Source organism: Antennarius striatus, chromosome 10 (assembly GCF_040054535.1).
Source record: "Antennarius striatus isolate MH-2024 chromosome 10, ASM4005453v1, whole genome shotgun sequence".
NCBI lineage: Eukaryota > Metazoa > Chordata > Actinopteri > Lophiiformes > Antennariidae > Antennarius > Antennarius striatus.
The window spans coordinates 19,516,722-19,530,000 of NC_090785.1; the positions used below are offsets into that span (position 1 = coordinate 19,516,722).

The 13,279-nt window shown below is 39.0% G+C and overlaps 1 protein-coding gene across 1 annotated transcript in view; it reads right to left on the reverse strand.

Moving 5' to 3' along the window:
• il1rapl2 (interleukin 1 receptor accessory protein-like 2) overlaps positions 1 to 13,279 on the reverse strand; it is a 437,686-nt gene that overhangs the window by 40,372 nt on the left and 384,035 nt on the right. The window contains exon 8 of the mRNA XM_068325785.1: positions 1,273 to 1,405. Within this exon, the coding sequence (XP_068181886.1) occupies positions 1,273 to 1,405 (133 nt within the window). The remainder of the gene's footprint in view (positions 1 to 1,272; positions 1,406 to 13,279) is intronic.

Here is a 13,279-nt window from a genome sequence, read left to right on the forward strand (position 1 = left end):
ATTGGACGACCCTGAGCCGCAGCGGGAAAATGAAGAGGTAATTTAGGAATATTTTATGGTTATAATGATAATTTAATCTTTGTTTAAACATTTTACAGACAACTATTGGTGAATTAATCCGTTAAACTCAGGGGAGGTAATTTAATGCTTATTGTACTCAAAATGACTCATACAGAATTTTGAACAGCAGTGTACTAAAAGCTGCACCATTGTTTAAAGTTAGGTTTCGATGCTGTCATTGGTTTATTAATAAAGAATCAGTCAACTTAATCAAATGTAGGTTGTATGAGTGAAAGTAGGTCCATTAGGTCCGTTGGTGGTCAGGTTGAAAACAACAAGATTGTCAATGTAGCGACATCAAACATAGAAACAGTTATGGTTTGATGTTGAGACTGATTAATATATTGAAGGCCCATTCGCAGCAAGTGGATGTTCCATTGTTGTGTGGGTTGTCGCCAACGGTTACATGGTCTTATGCAGTATACCTACAGACCTGCTCTAATATCAAACTTTTTAACAGAGGATTTACAATGCAGGCCAAGTTATCATGACTCCAACTGGTTTGTTGATTGATGTTTGGATTACACTAAATCTTTTGCTCTCCATGTAACAGGAAAGCTAAAACGACTCAAAATGTATTGACATTTACAAATATTGTTCCTCAACACCGCAGGAAGCCTCCCCCTTACATGTAGGTAAATTTAAAATTTAATGAAGTATTAATTTCACTTTATTAACCACTACTCTGTGCAGCTGCGCTTGAGAGTGTCAGACAGCAAGTTTTGGGATGGTTTCCATAGCGATACGTCAGGGGGTTCTAGTCATATCTGATGCCCTGCAGACAATCAGACTTTTCCCAGTAGTGCCCGATGTAATTAGTCCCACTAGGTGACAAAATGGATTCAATTTAACTTTATTATTAGTATTCATAATTCTTCAGGAAAGTTGAGAAGAAAACTGTCAGAGGTCTGTCAATGACTCGTAAATCATAAGAGAGCAAATTAGATTCCGACAGTGCGAGTAGTGCAGCTGGAGTTGAGCCTATTCAGAAATTAATTAACAAAGGAAAGCTGTAAAGTTGACAAGCTGTAATGGATACTGCTGAGGTCTTTTGCAGGATTTGTGAAAAACAACTCGATGAGAACATGTAATTAACAAATACATATGTTTGCTGTTTACTTTCAATCTGTATTTTCTACAGTTTTTGTATTTTTTTTCCAGAAAAGGCTTATTGGAATAAATAACAGTCATTATAGGAGCTGACATATTTACCTGACTTCACTTTCTTTAATGTGTCCAGCTAGCTCTTCAACAAACTTTTCTCCTTTCATCCAGTAGATAATGGGCCTTCTGTTTTCTCCACTGTAGCCAAAAAATGCCTTGCAGTCCAGGCTAAGTGGCATGCCTGCAACACAAAACACAACAGTGTCACAATGCAGACAAAACACAAACCATTCCAACTGCAGTGGAACTAAACAGGCACTAAGGAAAATCCACACCATGACAATGCCACAAAAGTTTTACTGTATTGTCAGCAATGTAGATGAGGTTAACAATGGAACATTCTGGTAAAATAAATCTCTGTTTGTTGCACAGAGACTTATATGAGATTGTGAGAGACCTTCAGCACACAAACCAGCAGGGAGAGCAACCGATTTGTCAGCCTCACAAGATGATACTGGTAAGGTGATAGATTATTGAAAGCCTGTGTGTGCTATCATTCTGTTTATCAAGAAAACATCATCTAAAGTGTTGCAGTGAAGCATGCATATAAAGAAAGAAGAAGCTTTGCTTGTTATTATAGAATAGTACAACAAAATTATAGGGTTAAATACAGAGTTGGTCCTGTGCTGCTTCATCCTGGGTGCTCTTGGTACTACTGGCCAACATAACCGAAAGCGTCTTAGCATGCTTTTGTGATGATTGTTTTAACTTCACCATACACACACATAGAATAGTTGTGTGTGTATGGTTAGATATAGACTCTCTGATGAAGTACACTGTCATTAATCCAACACCTCCATCTCCACACCTTTATAGTCTCCCTGCCTTCATCAAAGGAAGCCTCCTGCATCGGGAGTCGTGAGACATCTCGTCAACATATTTAAGGTCGTATTTCATCCACTCACTTTTTATTTTACATTTCCTGTCTCATTTTGTAACTCACTCATCTGTTAAGGATCTTACATATTCTACCTCCCTCTACGGCTGTCTGTCCTGTCCTGGATGTTTTCACCTGCATCACCTGCATCCCATTGCATGACTGTGATTTGTTACCCTGCAACGCTTGTGTTGATATGTAACTTCAGTCCGTTATGGCTCTGATTGCAGAATTGGATCTCATGCCTTGAAATAGTTATTATCTGTGTATAAAACCTTCTATTTATAGGTTGACTCAGAGTATTTTAGAGCCATGAATTTATGTCCAATCCTCAATTAAAACATTTCATTACTGCTAATGAAAACCAGTAACTTCAACATCAATTTATCCTGTATTGCAAGAGCTAGAAGGAATAAGTTTTGTTAGACGGTTACACACACACACACACACACACACACACACACACACACACACACACACACACACACACACACACACACACACACACACACACAAAAACATATTTAAGGACAAATTCAATATCCACTTTTATGCTCAGATTCCCTCCTTTCAGACCTTGAAAGCATCACTCTGTGATTACAGCTCTGTGTGGTGATGATGGAGTAGTAATGAACATGCAACAAGCGTTACATCATTAGGCAGTCGATTAGCACGTAATTATGATCGACCTCAGCATTATCATAATGATAGCTCTATCAGCACAATCTAGAACCAACACTGAATGCCACTATGTACATTATCTGTTAGACAAACACTTGAACTGGGTGTTAATACGTATATTTAACTTTTAGACATTAGACTGAAAATGAGCATTTGATGTGGAGAATTCAGTGTGTGTGTTCTTTTATTAGTTAACACCTTAAATACTGTTTTCAGAAGGAGCAAGATCAGTTGGTCACAGGCTAATCATCCCTTCCGAGTGATGTCAGATGATTTTTGGCTTCATCAATTATTGTGATTATTAGGAGCAGACAGAGACCCTCTGTTTGTCTACTGGAGGCAAGGTAGTCTGCAATCATTTGTGTGTTTTTATTGGCTGTATTGCCGAAGTGTTGAAGCATTCTGTAAACACACACACACACACACACACACACACACACTGCAGAACCAGGAGAGAAAAAAAGAGCCTGTGGATCAGAGTAAAATTAGTTTAGCTGGATTTTGTGTATGTCCCTGTGTGTGTGTGTGTGTGTGTGTGTGTGTGTGTGTGTGTGTGTGTGTGTGTGTGTGTGTGTGTGTGTGTGTGTGTGTGTGTGTGTGTGTGTGTGTGTGTGTGTCTGTGTGTATGCTCTCCACACTAATTGATTAGCACCCTGAGGGTGTGTTTGTGTTCTCAGCGTGTTATAGTGATTACAATCATCAACTTTCTCGACTGCTATGTGGCATGCAATGTGTGGTGTTTGGTGTGTGTGCGTGTGTGTTTGTGTGTGCATGCACGTGTGTATGTTTTTGTGTGTGAGTTCATTAATCAAAAGCCTCATACAGCAGAGATGGACCATATATTTTTTTGATACAGCAGCACAAATTTGAAAGAATTGAGAAACACATTTTCAGAACAAAAATTTTTTTGGCATCTTTGTACCAAAATTCCTAACCATTTTTGTATAAATGAAGGTTGGGAGTATAAATAATTTTTGAGCTTCACTGGACTTGATTCTTTCCACTCAGTCATCTTTAGCAATTATTTCCAATCCCTACACAAGTTGTCAGGATTTCTCATCTCTCAGCATCTCTGCTACCCTGCTTGCAAACCCTTTTAGCATCTTTCAGTGCAGTGTTGGTTTTACAACACATAAATGTACATATTTTGTTTAGCCTCACTGCTCATTGATTTTGCCAGTACATCAATGAGCATAAAAGGAAACTGATAATGGGGATTAAAAACTGTTTATTAATTTGTTATGTTATACTGATATAAATACGTAGTGATTAGTCTGGTCAATATTGTTGACACAGTTTCAACTCTTACTGCATCAACTATGCTATGTGAAAAGAAAAAAAATATTCTAAAGTGTGTTTTAATATGTTTTATTATGGTGTTTTAAAGTAATTATTTAACAATGTAATAGTTTTAGCAAGTTTCCAACAAAAGTTTGTGAACAAAAATGTTTTAAATGAATGAATGGAGTTTTTATTCAAATCTAACTGTGCCTGGCAAGAAAAAGTACGAACCTGACAAATTTTATAACATCTCACTTCATTCACACATGGATGTGTAAATGTTTAAATGTCACATTAATTGCTGCAGTACAAACCCAGCTGCCATCCAAAAATACATTGCCGTGCTGCATTTACATCACTTTGTCCAAAGATCGGTAGAGGGAGGGGAATTTATGACATGGTCTGCCTTCTCTTCTTCCTCTCCTGTAATTATTGTAGTTACTTTTCACATCATTAGGCCCAATCACTTGTCACTCTTTGGGTTTCCCTGCCCTGTCCTTGCTTTTCACTTGTTTCTTCTCACCAATTGAAATTCTACTCCTATTTCTTTCCTGCTTTTACCCCGTTTCCACCTCTGTGCCACCTCAATCGTCCTTATGTATTTCTCTTCTCCATAAGATTCTGCTTGCTGTTTCTGAACTTTTACTACTGCTCCTCTCTGTTATCCACACATTTGCATTGAAAGATTTTGCTTACAGCATTGCATTGTGAAATCACATCTCTCCATACAGCTCTTTTCAAACTGCTTACTCAAGAGGGGAATGTAGCCCCTTCACGGCACTTCACCAACCTCTACAAGAGTTCAGACAGAATGGTTGGACATCTCTGTCCCTGAGCAGTGGCCTAACAGCACCAAATTGACATGTCTTTAAAATGAGTGAGTCAGCAAGATTAATAACAATATATTTTATGATGATGTGTTCGCTGAGCTGTCAATATTTTTTTTTAAAAGCAGCTAGCAGCAATTAGCTGTGAACCCCAACAAGATGAAAATAAACTGATCTTGAAGTTGGGAAGCCAATGGGAGAGCCAGAGGCTCGTCACCCTCTGAGCTGATGATTATATCAATATCACATGCATAACAAATACGGAAAATTATTTCTTTGCCCCGTTTCGCTGCTCTTTAGAGAGTGCCGCTTGACACCACGGCTGTGTTCCATTTCGTGCCTCTGCAGCAGCATTGAGAACTGTTTTCGTTGCATCGCTATTATTAAATCCAAAAACATTTCCTCACAGGTTTCATGCACCGTCGAAAAAAAGTTCTCCTTCCCTACAAAGTCTTTGTTTGCTCAGGGGGTAAAACATAAGCACTACACTGTCTTATTTTAACAAGCACACCGGGGCTCCATGAGCAGAAGATGATGTTTAACACAGCCATACCAGAGTCTGATGTCTAACATGCATCAAGCTTTGCTTTGTAATGAATGGATTAGCATGACGTTACTTCCCTGTTACATGGTGTTTGATCTTGTCTTCTAATTACATGACATCTCCCCAGTTGTAAGTCATTTTTGTTTGATTTTCTTAGCTGCTAACTATCTGCTCCACATCTTTCAGTTTGAGCCTTATGCATATCTAATGAGAACGTCACAGACCTGTCCACCTAATATTCATGCAGAACGGGGTGAAATGAAAGGCTGCAAAGATGGTGGTTATGTCTGAACAGGTCTTTTGAGTGGCTGTGATAACCTGCATGTTTGACAGGAAGTAATTCATGTCTACTTTTAACATGTATGCATGTTAAATATAAACACAGAACAATAATGATCAGAACAATTTTTTGTTTGTGAAGAAAGGAATGGACAACCAACAGGCAAAGACTTGGAGGACAGAAGTAGTAGGACAATCCTTAATGAGAGAAATGAATCACACACACACACACACACACACACACACACACACACACACACACACGTACACACACACACACACACACACACACACACACACACACACACACACACACTGAGTGAATCTTACATCAGTTGACGAGTTCATATGACAAGAAAAATCCCAAGTTAATAGATTTATGGACTGTGATTCAGACTCTCATTAAACCTTGGCCTACTTAACACTAAGATTAGCATTAAATAAACTTTATTGAATTGAATTGTCCCTTTCCTTGGTCTTTCTCTGTTGTCGGGAGAATGGCTGAGCCTGTGTGTTCCAGTGCCGAGATGGATATGTGTTCATTTGATGGCTAGATCGAACCGTGTAAAGACCTTTACAGATGGATTCTAAACAGATTAATTAAGATACTAGGGACAAACAGAAGGAGTTAACTCAACAGTTAATTCACTACGGGACATCAATGGTCGTCCACAGCAGTATGAGGGGGAAAAAAAAAGGGTACGTGGGTAAATTTGATTTATCTTCAGTAGAGGTACTAATATAACCTTTCTTGGCTGAGAGAAAGTGACATTGGAGGTGTATGGGTGCTGACGCATTGAGGTAAATGTTACCGAAGACCATTAAAGAAGGCACTATCATGGTACACGACTGATTTGAAGGAGGCTGAGTGATGTTTATCTCCTGTTTACCTTCTGATCTTCTCGTGTTAATTTGTTTATGTGGCAGTGATACGAGCTGCTATGATAGCTAGCTGCAGCCAGACAAGGCGTGTGTAGGCACATTGTTTAATTGTGGCGTCTGTATGGACAAACATGATGATACCTCTGTAAAAGATTGAAATAAAATCGACCAGAGGGACATGAATAACTCAGGTGTGTTCTGTAATTGGCATCACAGGTGTGTTGAATCTCATAAGTAGTCAGTCTGCTTATTTAAAGGATGACAAATAGTCACTGTGCTGTTTGGTGACAGGGTGTGGTACAGCACTGGACATGGACAGCAGAAATCAAAGGAGAGTTGTCTCAGGAGCTTAGAAAGAAAATTATAGACCAGCATGTTATAGGTAAAGGCTACAAGGCAATCTCTAAGCAGCTTGATGTCCCTGTGACAACACTGGCACATATTATTCAAAAGTTTAAGATCCACGGGACTGTAACCAACCTTCCTGAATGTGGCCACAAGAGGAAAATTGACGATAAATCCATCATTTTGATTTTTTTAAAATAATTCTGTTACACGACAGTTCCAATGTAATGTCTGATTTTTATTGTTTAATCTTCAAAATAATTATTTTTCTGTTACTTTGGTTAGTTTCTAGTGATTTTGGTGACCATTGTGGGTTTTTTTTTCATTACCACCAAAACTTTTGTTTAATTATGTACTTTAAACAATACACCTATAAATAATACAATTCAAATGATACAATCATTTCCTGTCCTTTTAATGCAGATGAGGCGGTTCTGTTTGCTATCAACATGACAAAGAGCTGATTATTCCATTCCTACAGATACAGCTTTTGAAACAAAAACAAATCAAAACTAAACAAAACAATCTCAATGAACCAGAGTCAAAACCAGTTATCTTTATCTTCATTTTGAGATACCTAGTCAGAAATTGTTTTATACCCCTATTAATGAAAGAATTTGAACTAAATCCTTGAATTGACGCTCATGCTTCCAAAGTGAGGTGAGAGGCTGGAGTTGGTTTTATCACCATGACTACCTGATATTGTCCACTGTTATTTTTAAACAAAATATCTCAATTTAAAGAAGCATAAAATGAGTTCAAATTAAACTCAAGCTCAGGTGAATTACCAAAGGGACAAAGATAAATATTGATATGCTACAATTTAAAATGATTTTCAGAGAAACTCCTGAAGAGGGTATGCACTGACTCCATCATTCTCACTGGGACAGACCCCTCTTAATTGATCTGATTGACAAAACAACCTGTAACATGACCACCTATTGAAGAGAAGACATTAAACTGAAATGAATATGAATGAATAAAATGAAATAATATGTTAAGTCAAAGGCATGGACTGTGGTCAGGATCAGGCCTTTTGAATTGAAAGGTAAAATTTGATGAAGAAATTTCCCAAAATGTACATTAGTGGACATTTTGGTTGTATATGGACATGTTCTGTATCTCATCCAACTGTGAGAGACATGTGGGTTTGCAGCAGTGTTACACATAACCTCCATTAGAATGAGCAGTGTGTGGATACCAGATGGAGGGTTCATCAGCCTTATCCTGCCACAGAGAACCAGCATAAATAGGAAACCTACACCTCCCCATGAATTAGAACATACATCCCAATAATTCATACATCTGAGAACAATCAGGCTCAGAAAACTAGAATATTAAAATTTAACTCAGTAGATTTGACTGCAAAGTAGCGGTAGGTGAGAGTGTAGCCAAACAGCATAGGATGGTGGTGTGTAGGATGACTTTGGTGGTGAAGAAGATGAAGAGGAAGGAAGGAGGAAGGAGCTAAGACAGGCTCTGGGTGGTCAGGAGGTGCTTCCAGATGACTGGACAACTACAGGTGATGTGATCAGGGGGACAGGTAGGAGAGTACTTGGTGTGTCATCTGGAAGGAAAGTAGATAAGGAGACTTGGTGGTGGAATGAGGAGGTACAGGAGTGTATACAGAGAAAGAGGTTAGCTAAGAGGAAGTGGGACACTGAGAAGACTGAGGAGAGTAGACAGGAGTACAGGGAGATGCAGCGTAAGGTGAAGGTAGAGGTAGCAAAGGCCAAACAAGAAGCTTATGATGACTTGTATGCTAGGTTGGACAGTAAGGAGGGAGAGACTGATCTATACTATATATAAGATTAGTCAGGATGAAGTGTGGAGGGCATTGAAGAGGATGAAGAGTGGAAAGGCAGTCGGTACTGATGATATGTACTGAAGTTTGGAAATGTCTAGGACAGCTGGCAATAAAGTTTCTGACTGGGTTGTTCAACAGGATCTTAGATAGTGAGAAGATGCCTGAGGAATGGAGGAGAAGTGTGCTGGTGCCCATTTTTAAGAACAAGGGAGATGTGCAGAGTTGTTGCAACTACAGAGGAATAAAGCTGATGAGCCATACAATGAAGTTATGGGAGAGAGTAGTGGAAGCTAGACTAAGGGCAGAAGTGAGCATTTGTGAGCAGCAGTATGGTTTCATGCAAAAAAAAAGAGTACTACAGATGCAGTATTTGCTTTGAGGATGTTGATAGAGAAGTACAGAGAAGGCCAGAGGGAGCTGCAGTGTGTTTTTGTAAATATGGAGAGAGCTTATGACAGGGTGTCCAGAGAGGAACTGTGGTATTGTATGAGGAAGTCTTGAGTGGTAGAGAAGTATGTTAGAGCGGTGCAAGACATTTATGAGGACTGTAAGACAGTGGTGAGGTGTGCTGTAGGTGTGACAGAGGAGTTCAAGGTGTAGGTGGGACTGCATCAGGGATCAGCTCTGAGCCCCTTCTTGTTTGCTATGGTGATGGACAGGCTGACAGACGAGGTTAGACAGGAATCTCCATGGACTATGATGTTTACAGATGACATTGTGATCTAAAGTGAGAGCAGGGAACAGGTAGAGGAAAAGCTAGAAAGGTGCAGGTTTGTCTTGGAAAGGAGAGGAATGAAGGTTAGCCGCAGTAAGACAGAGTACATGTGTGTGATTGAGAAGTGGAAGAGTGAGGTTACACGGGGAAGAGCTCAAGAAGGTGGAGAATTTTAAGTACTTAGGGTCAACAGTCCGTAGCAATGGAGAGTGTTGGAAAAGAGGTGAATAAGCGTGTACAGGCAGGATGGAACGGGTGGAGGAAAGTGTCAGGTGTGATGTGTGATAGAGTTTCAGCTAAAATGAAAGGAAAGGTGTACAAAACTGTGGTGAGACCAGCGATGTTGTTTGGTCTAGAGACAGTGTCACTGAGACAGGAGACAGAGCTGGAGGTAGCAGAGATGAAGATGCTGAGGTTCTCTTTGGGAGTGACCAGGAAGGATAGGATCAGGAATGAGTACATCAGAGGGACAGCACATGTTAGAGGTTTTGGAGATAAAGTCAGAGAGGCCAGACTGAGATGGTTTGGACATGTCCAGAGGAGAGATAGTGAATATATTGGTAGAAGGATGCTGAATTTTGAACTGCCAGGCAGGAGGCCTAGAGGAAGACCAAAGAGGAGGTTTATGGATGTAGTGAAAGAGGACATGAAGGTCATTGGTGTGAGAGAAGAGGATGCAGAAGACAGAGTTAGATGGAGGCAACTGATTCGCTGTGGCGACCCCTGAAATGAAAAGCCGAAAGGAAAAGAAGAAGAACATTTGTCCTGAACAAGAAATTAATTGATATCTCCAATGCAATTTGTCGCAATTTTGTAAAATACTGCATTCTGCATCTATGAAAATGACATTCCTCTGGGTGGTTGTTAGCATAAATTGCTGTATGTTACATGCGGCTTTTCTGAATTGCTGTTTGTAATACATACTCCTTCCATACACTCACGGGAAGCAGGTTTGTTTTCTGTTTCAAATGATTAGAAACAAGATAAAAATAATAATGAAAACATCGTACTAATAGTCTAAACCCACTAACTCATCTATATGTGGAAATTGGCCCATGGTCTAAGTGAATGGGGCAACATATACATCCTATATGTTATACTTAAGAAAGTTTGAACTAACACCATAGTTTCAATTTTAGGTCACAACCAAGTGTAATTCTTGTACTAATCAATGCAACCCATGTTATATTGGTCCAGTAATGATGGTAATAGTAGCAGTATCGTAGTATCAGTTGTCATCCTAATAATAGCAGCAGTAGTAGTAGCATCATCAATCATAGTAGTAATAATAGTACTACTACTACTACTACTACTAGTAGTAGTTATAGTAGCAGTAGCATCAGTATTAGCGCTGTATATATGTTGACAGGTATGGGGTGTGTGGAGTGGATGGGGTTGTCAAGGTAACAGCTGAGTTTGTACACTTGGGTCCCAAAGGAGCGCAGCTGCACGTGGGAACACAGATGGTGCTCACATGCACATGCACACACACGGACACACACTTCCACACACAAACATAGACATTCATGTTTTGAAGTCAAACACACATCCATGTGTGGGTAAGTGGGCAGCTCAGCTGTAACCTGGGAGGCTGTTCACTCCTACATTTGGTCTATTTACAGAGCTCCTGCCTCAAACTAATTATTTCTTTTGCTCCTCTTGGAGCAAAACAGAATTAACTTCAGAATCAACTTGTTGGACTTTTATTCATATTATATTTGGGAGTAAGTTTTGAAAGACTGTAAAAGTGATTAGGACAAAGTTTGATCTTCCAGGTCCCCAAAAGTCGAACCAAAAACCTTGTATTCATATATTTCAGTGAGCTTTTCACTCTCTTCTGAAATGTCAACACTATTGGGATTTGAGTGTCTTCATGCTCATAAACTTGAGCTTCAACAGTAAAGTAGATGCACAGACGCGCCAACGAGGACAAGTCATCACAGAGAGCAGCTGTCCAATAAAAATATAATCTATTTTCAGAATATTATTGCCACTTCAATAAAGAAGGAAATTAATATAAAAGTTAAAGAAAATGTAGATTACAGTATTATTGTTTCATTATATTATTTTTCTTTCATTGTTGCGAGCCCATATTAAACTTGTCTGAGATCCGCAGAGAGCCATGTGGTGATTTACGATAGAGTTTGACATTCTTTCTCCCTGAGTGACTGAATATTATTTGATAAATATGAGATGGAGGATCACTTCCCAGAATGCTGAGGCTCAATTTCCTGTTTCACCGGAAATGAAGCTGCCAGCGGGGAAAGAGACGTATTTGATCACTCTGAATAAACGAAATGTCTTTCCCTCTTCCTGTTTTATTTCTCTCGTTTCTGTCTATCTTTACCTAACTGTATGTATTCCACACATTCATTCACATGACATTAGGTGATTCCTACAGAAATATTAATTCTCTCAAGAAAGTGATGAAAGGACCCCCCCCCCCTTTGTCCATATTTGGTTATTTCCTGACAGCTCTAATTAACAAAGTCCTTAATGCTTTTCTACCTGACATTTGATTGGCTTGGGGGATGGCCTCGTTAAGGGGATTTTTAAATTAACAGATTAAATTAGATTGGAGATTACTGCAGATATGCCTGACAAGGTTAATTAAATGACCATTCATGAGGGGCTTGTTTTAAATTTAAAGTCACCAACAGATTCAGAGCTGATATAGTTTGACACATGAGACATCTATCTGCTCCCTGTTCCCAAACGTAGCAGCTCTAATTGCTAGCATTTTTAATTCTAGCCTGGTAACTTGATAACGATATAACCAAAAATAACCCAAAAAATATGAATCTATGAAAATCCAAAGGACACTCCAGAACTCTTTCTTGCATTATTTTCTTTATTAAGTTGTACTGAGTCAGATTTTGTTTTTAATGTATGATATGACAATAAGACATTTTAATGTTTAAAGTGATTTTCATGTATGTCTATCAACAAATTCAATGAGTTAGGAATAACCCTCTCCATTGCAGTTTGTGACACAGGAGACTGTTTGGCAGCCCTACTGGATTAAAAAAAAAGCCTTTTAGGTTATCTCCCACTTAATTACAATGAAGAGAAATCCTGCTATATCCCCTGACCATAGAAAACAGGAGAACCACATGGGTCTGGCTGTCAACATTATCATCAGCTCTTATTCTCTTTTCTTCATCACAGAATGGACAAATACACTTTCTGATCCCCACATCACAACACTACTCTCTGGTTAATGCCTATTATTTGTGTGTGACTTTATTCCCAGTTTCTTATTTATACCTATCAGGTGTCTCTGCAGTAATTCAGCAGCTACACACTCATTGCAGATATTATTATACATTATGTATTACTTTTGCCTCACATTTCCATGCTTTGTAGGGAAATATGTGTCTGACTTGTGTATTTGACAAGTATTGATGTTTTTCCTGAAGCGGGTGTTGGTTCTGCAACTCAACATCCTCAGTTATTTGCAATGCAGCTGTCTCCACAGATGACACAGATACAGCAGCAGCCTTCAGATAGCAACCTTCATTAACTGCTTCCTCCCCATTCAGTCATTCTTTTTCGTGGGTCATTTTTTTCTCCATTTAAACGATTCAGTGTTATTCTCTCAATGGTAAACTCAGTGCAAGTGCATATCAACATCAGCAATAATTTAGGCATGGAACAATGTTTGTCAGAGCTATGTCTACTATGGATTTTTATTTATGTATATTAAAGCAGTTTTCGTTCCTTTGTCTAGCTTTGTGCCAGGCTGTGACAAACTGTGAGCTTGTCCCTGATCAAATGAACCATCCAAGTGAGACGAATACTAGTTTTGCAGTATCCT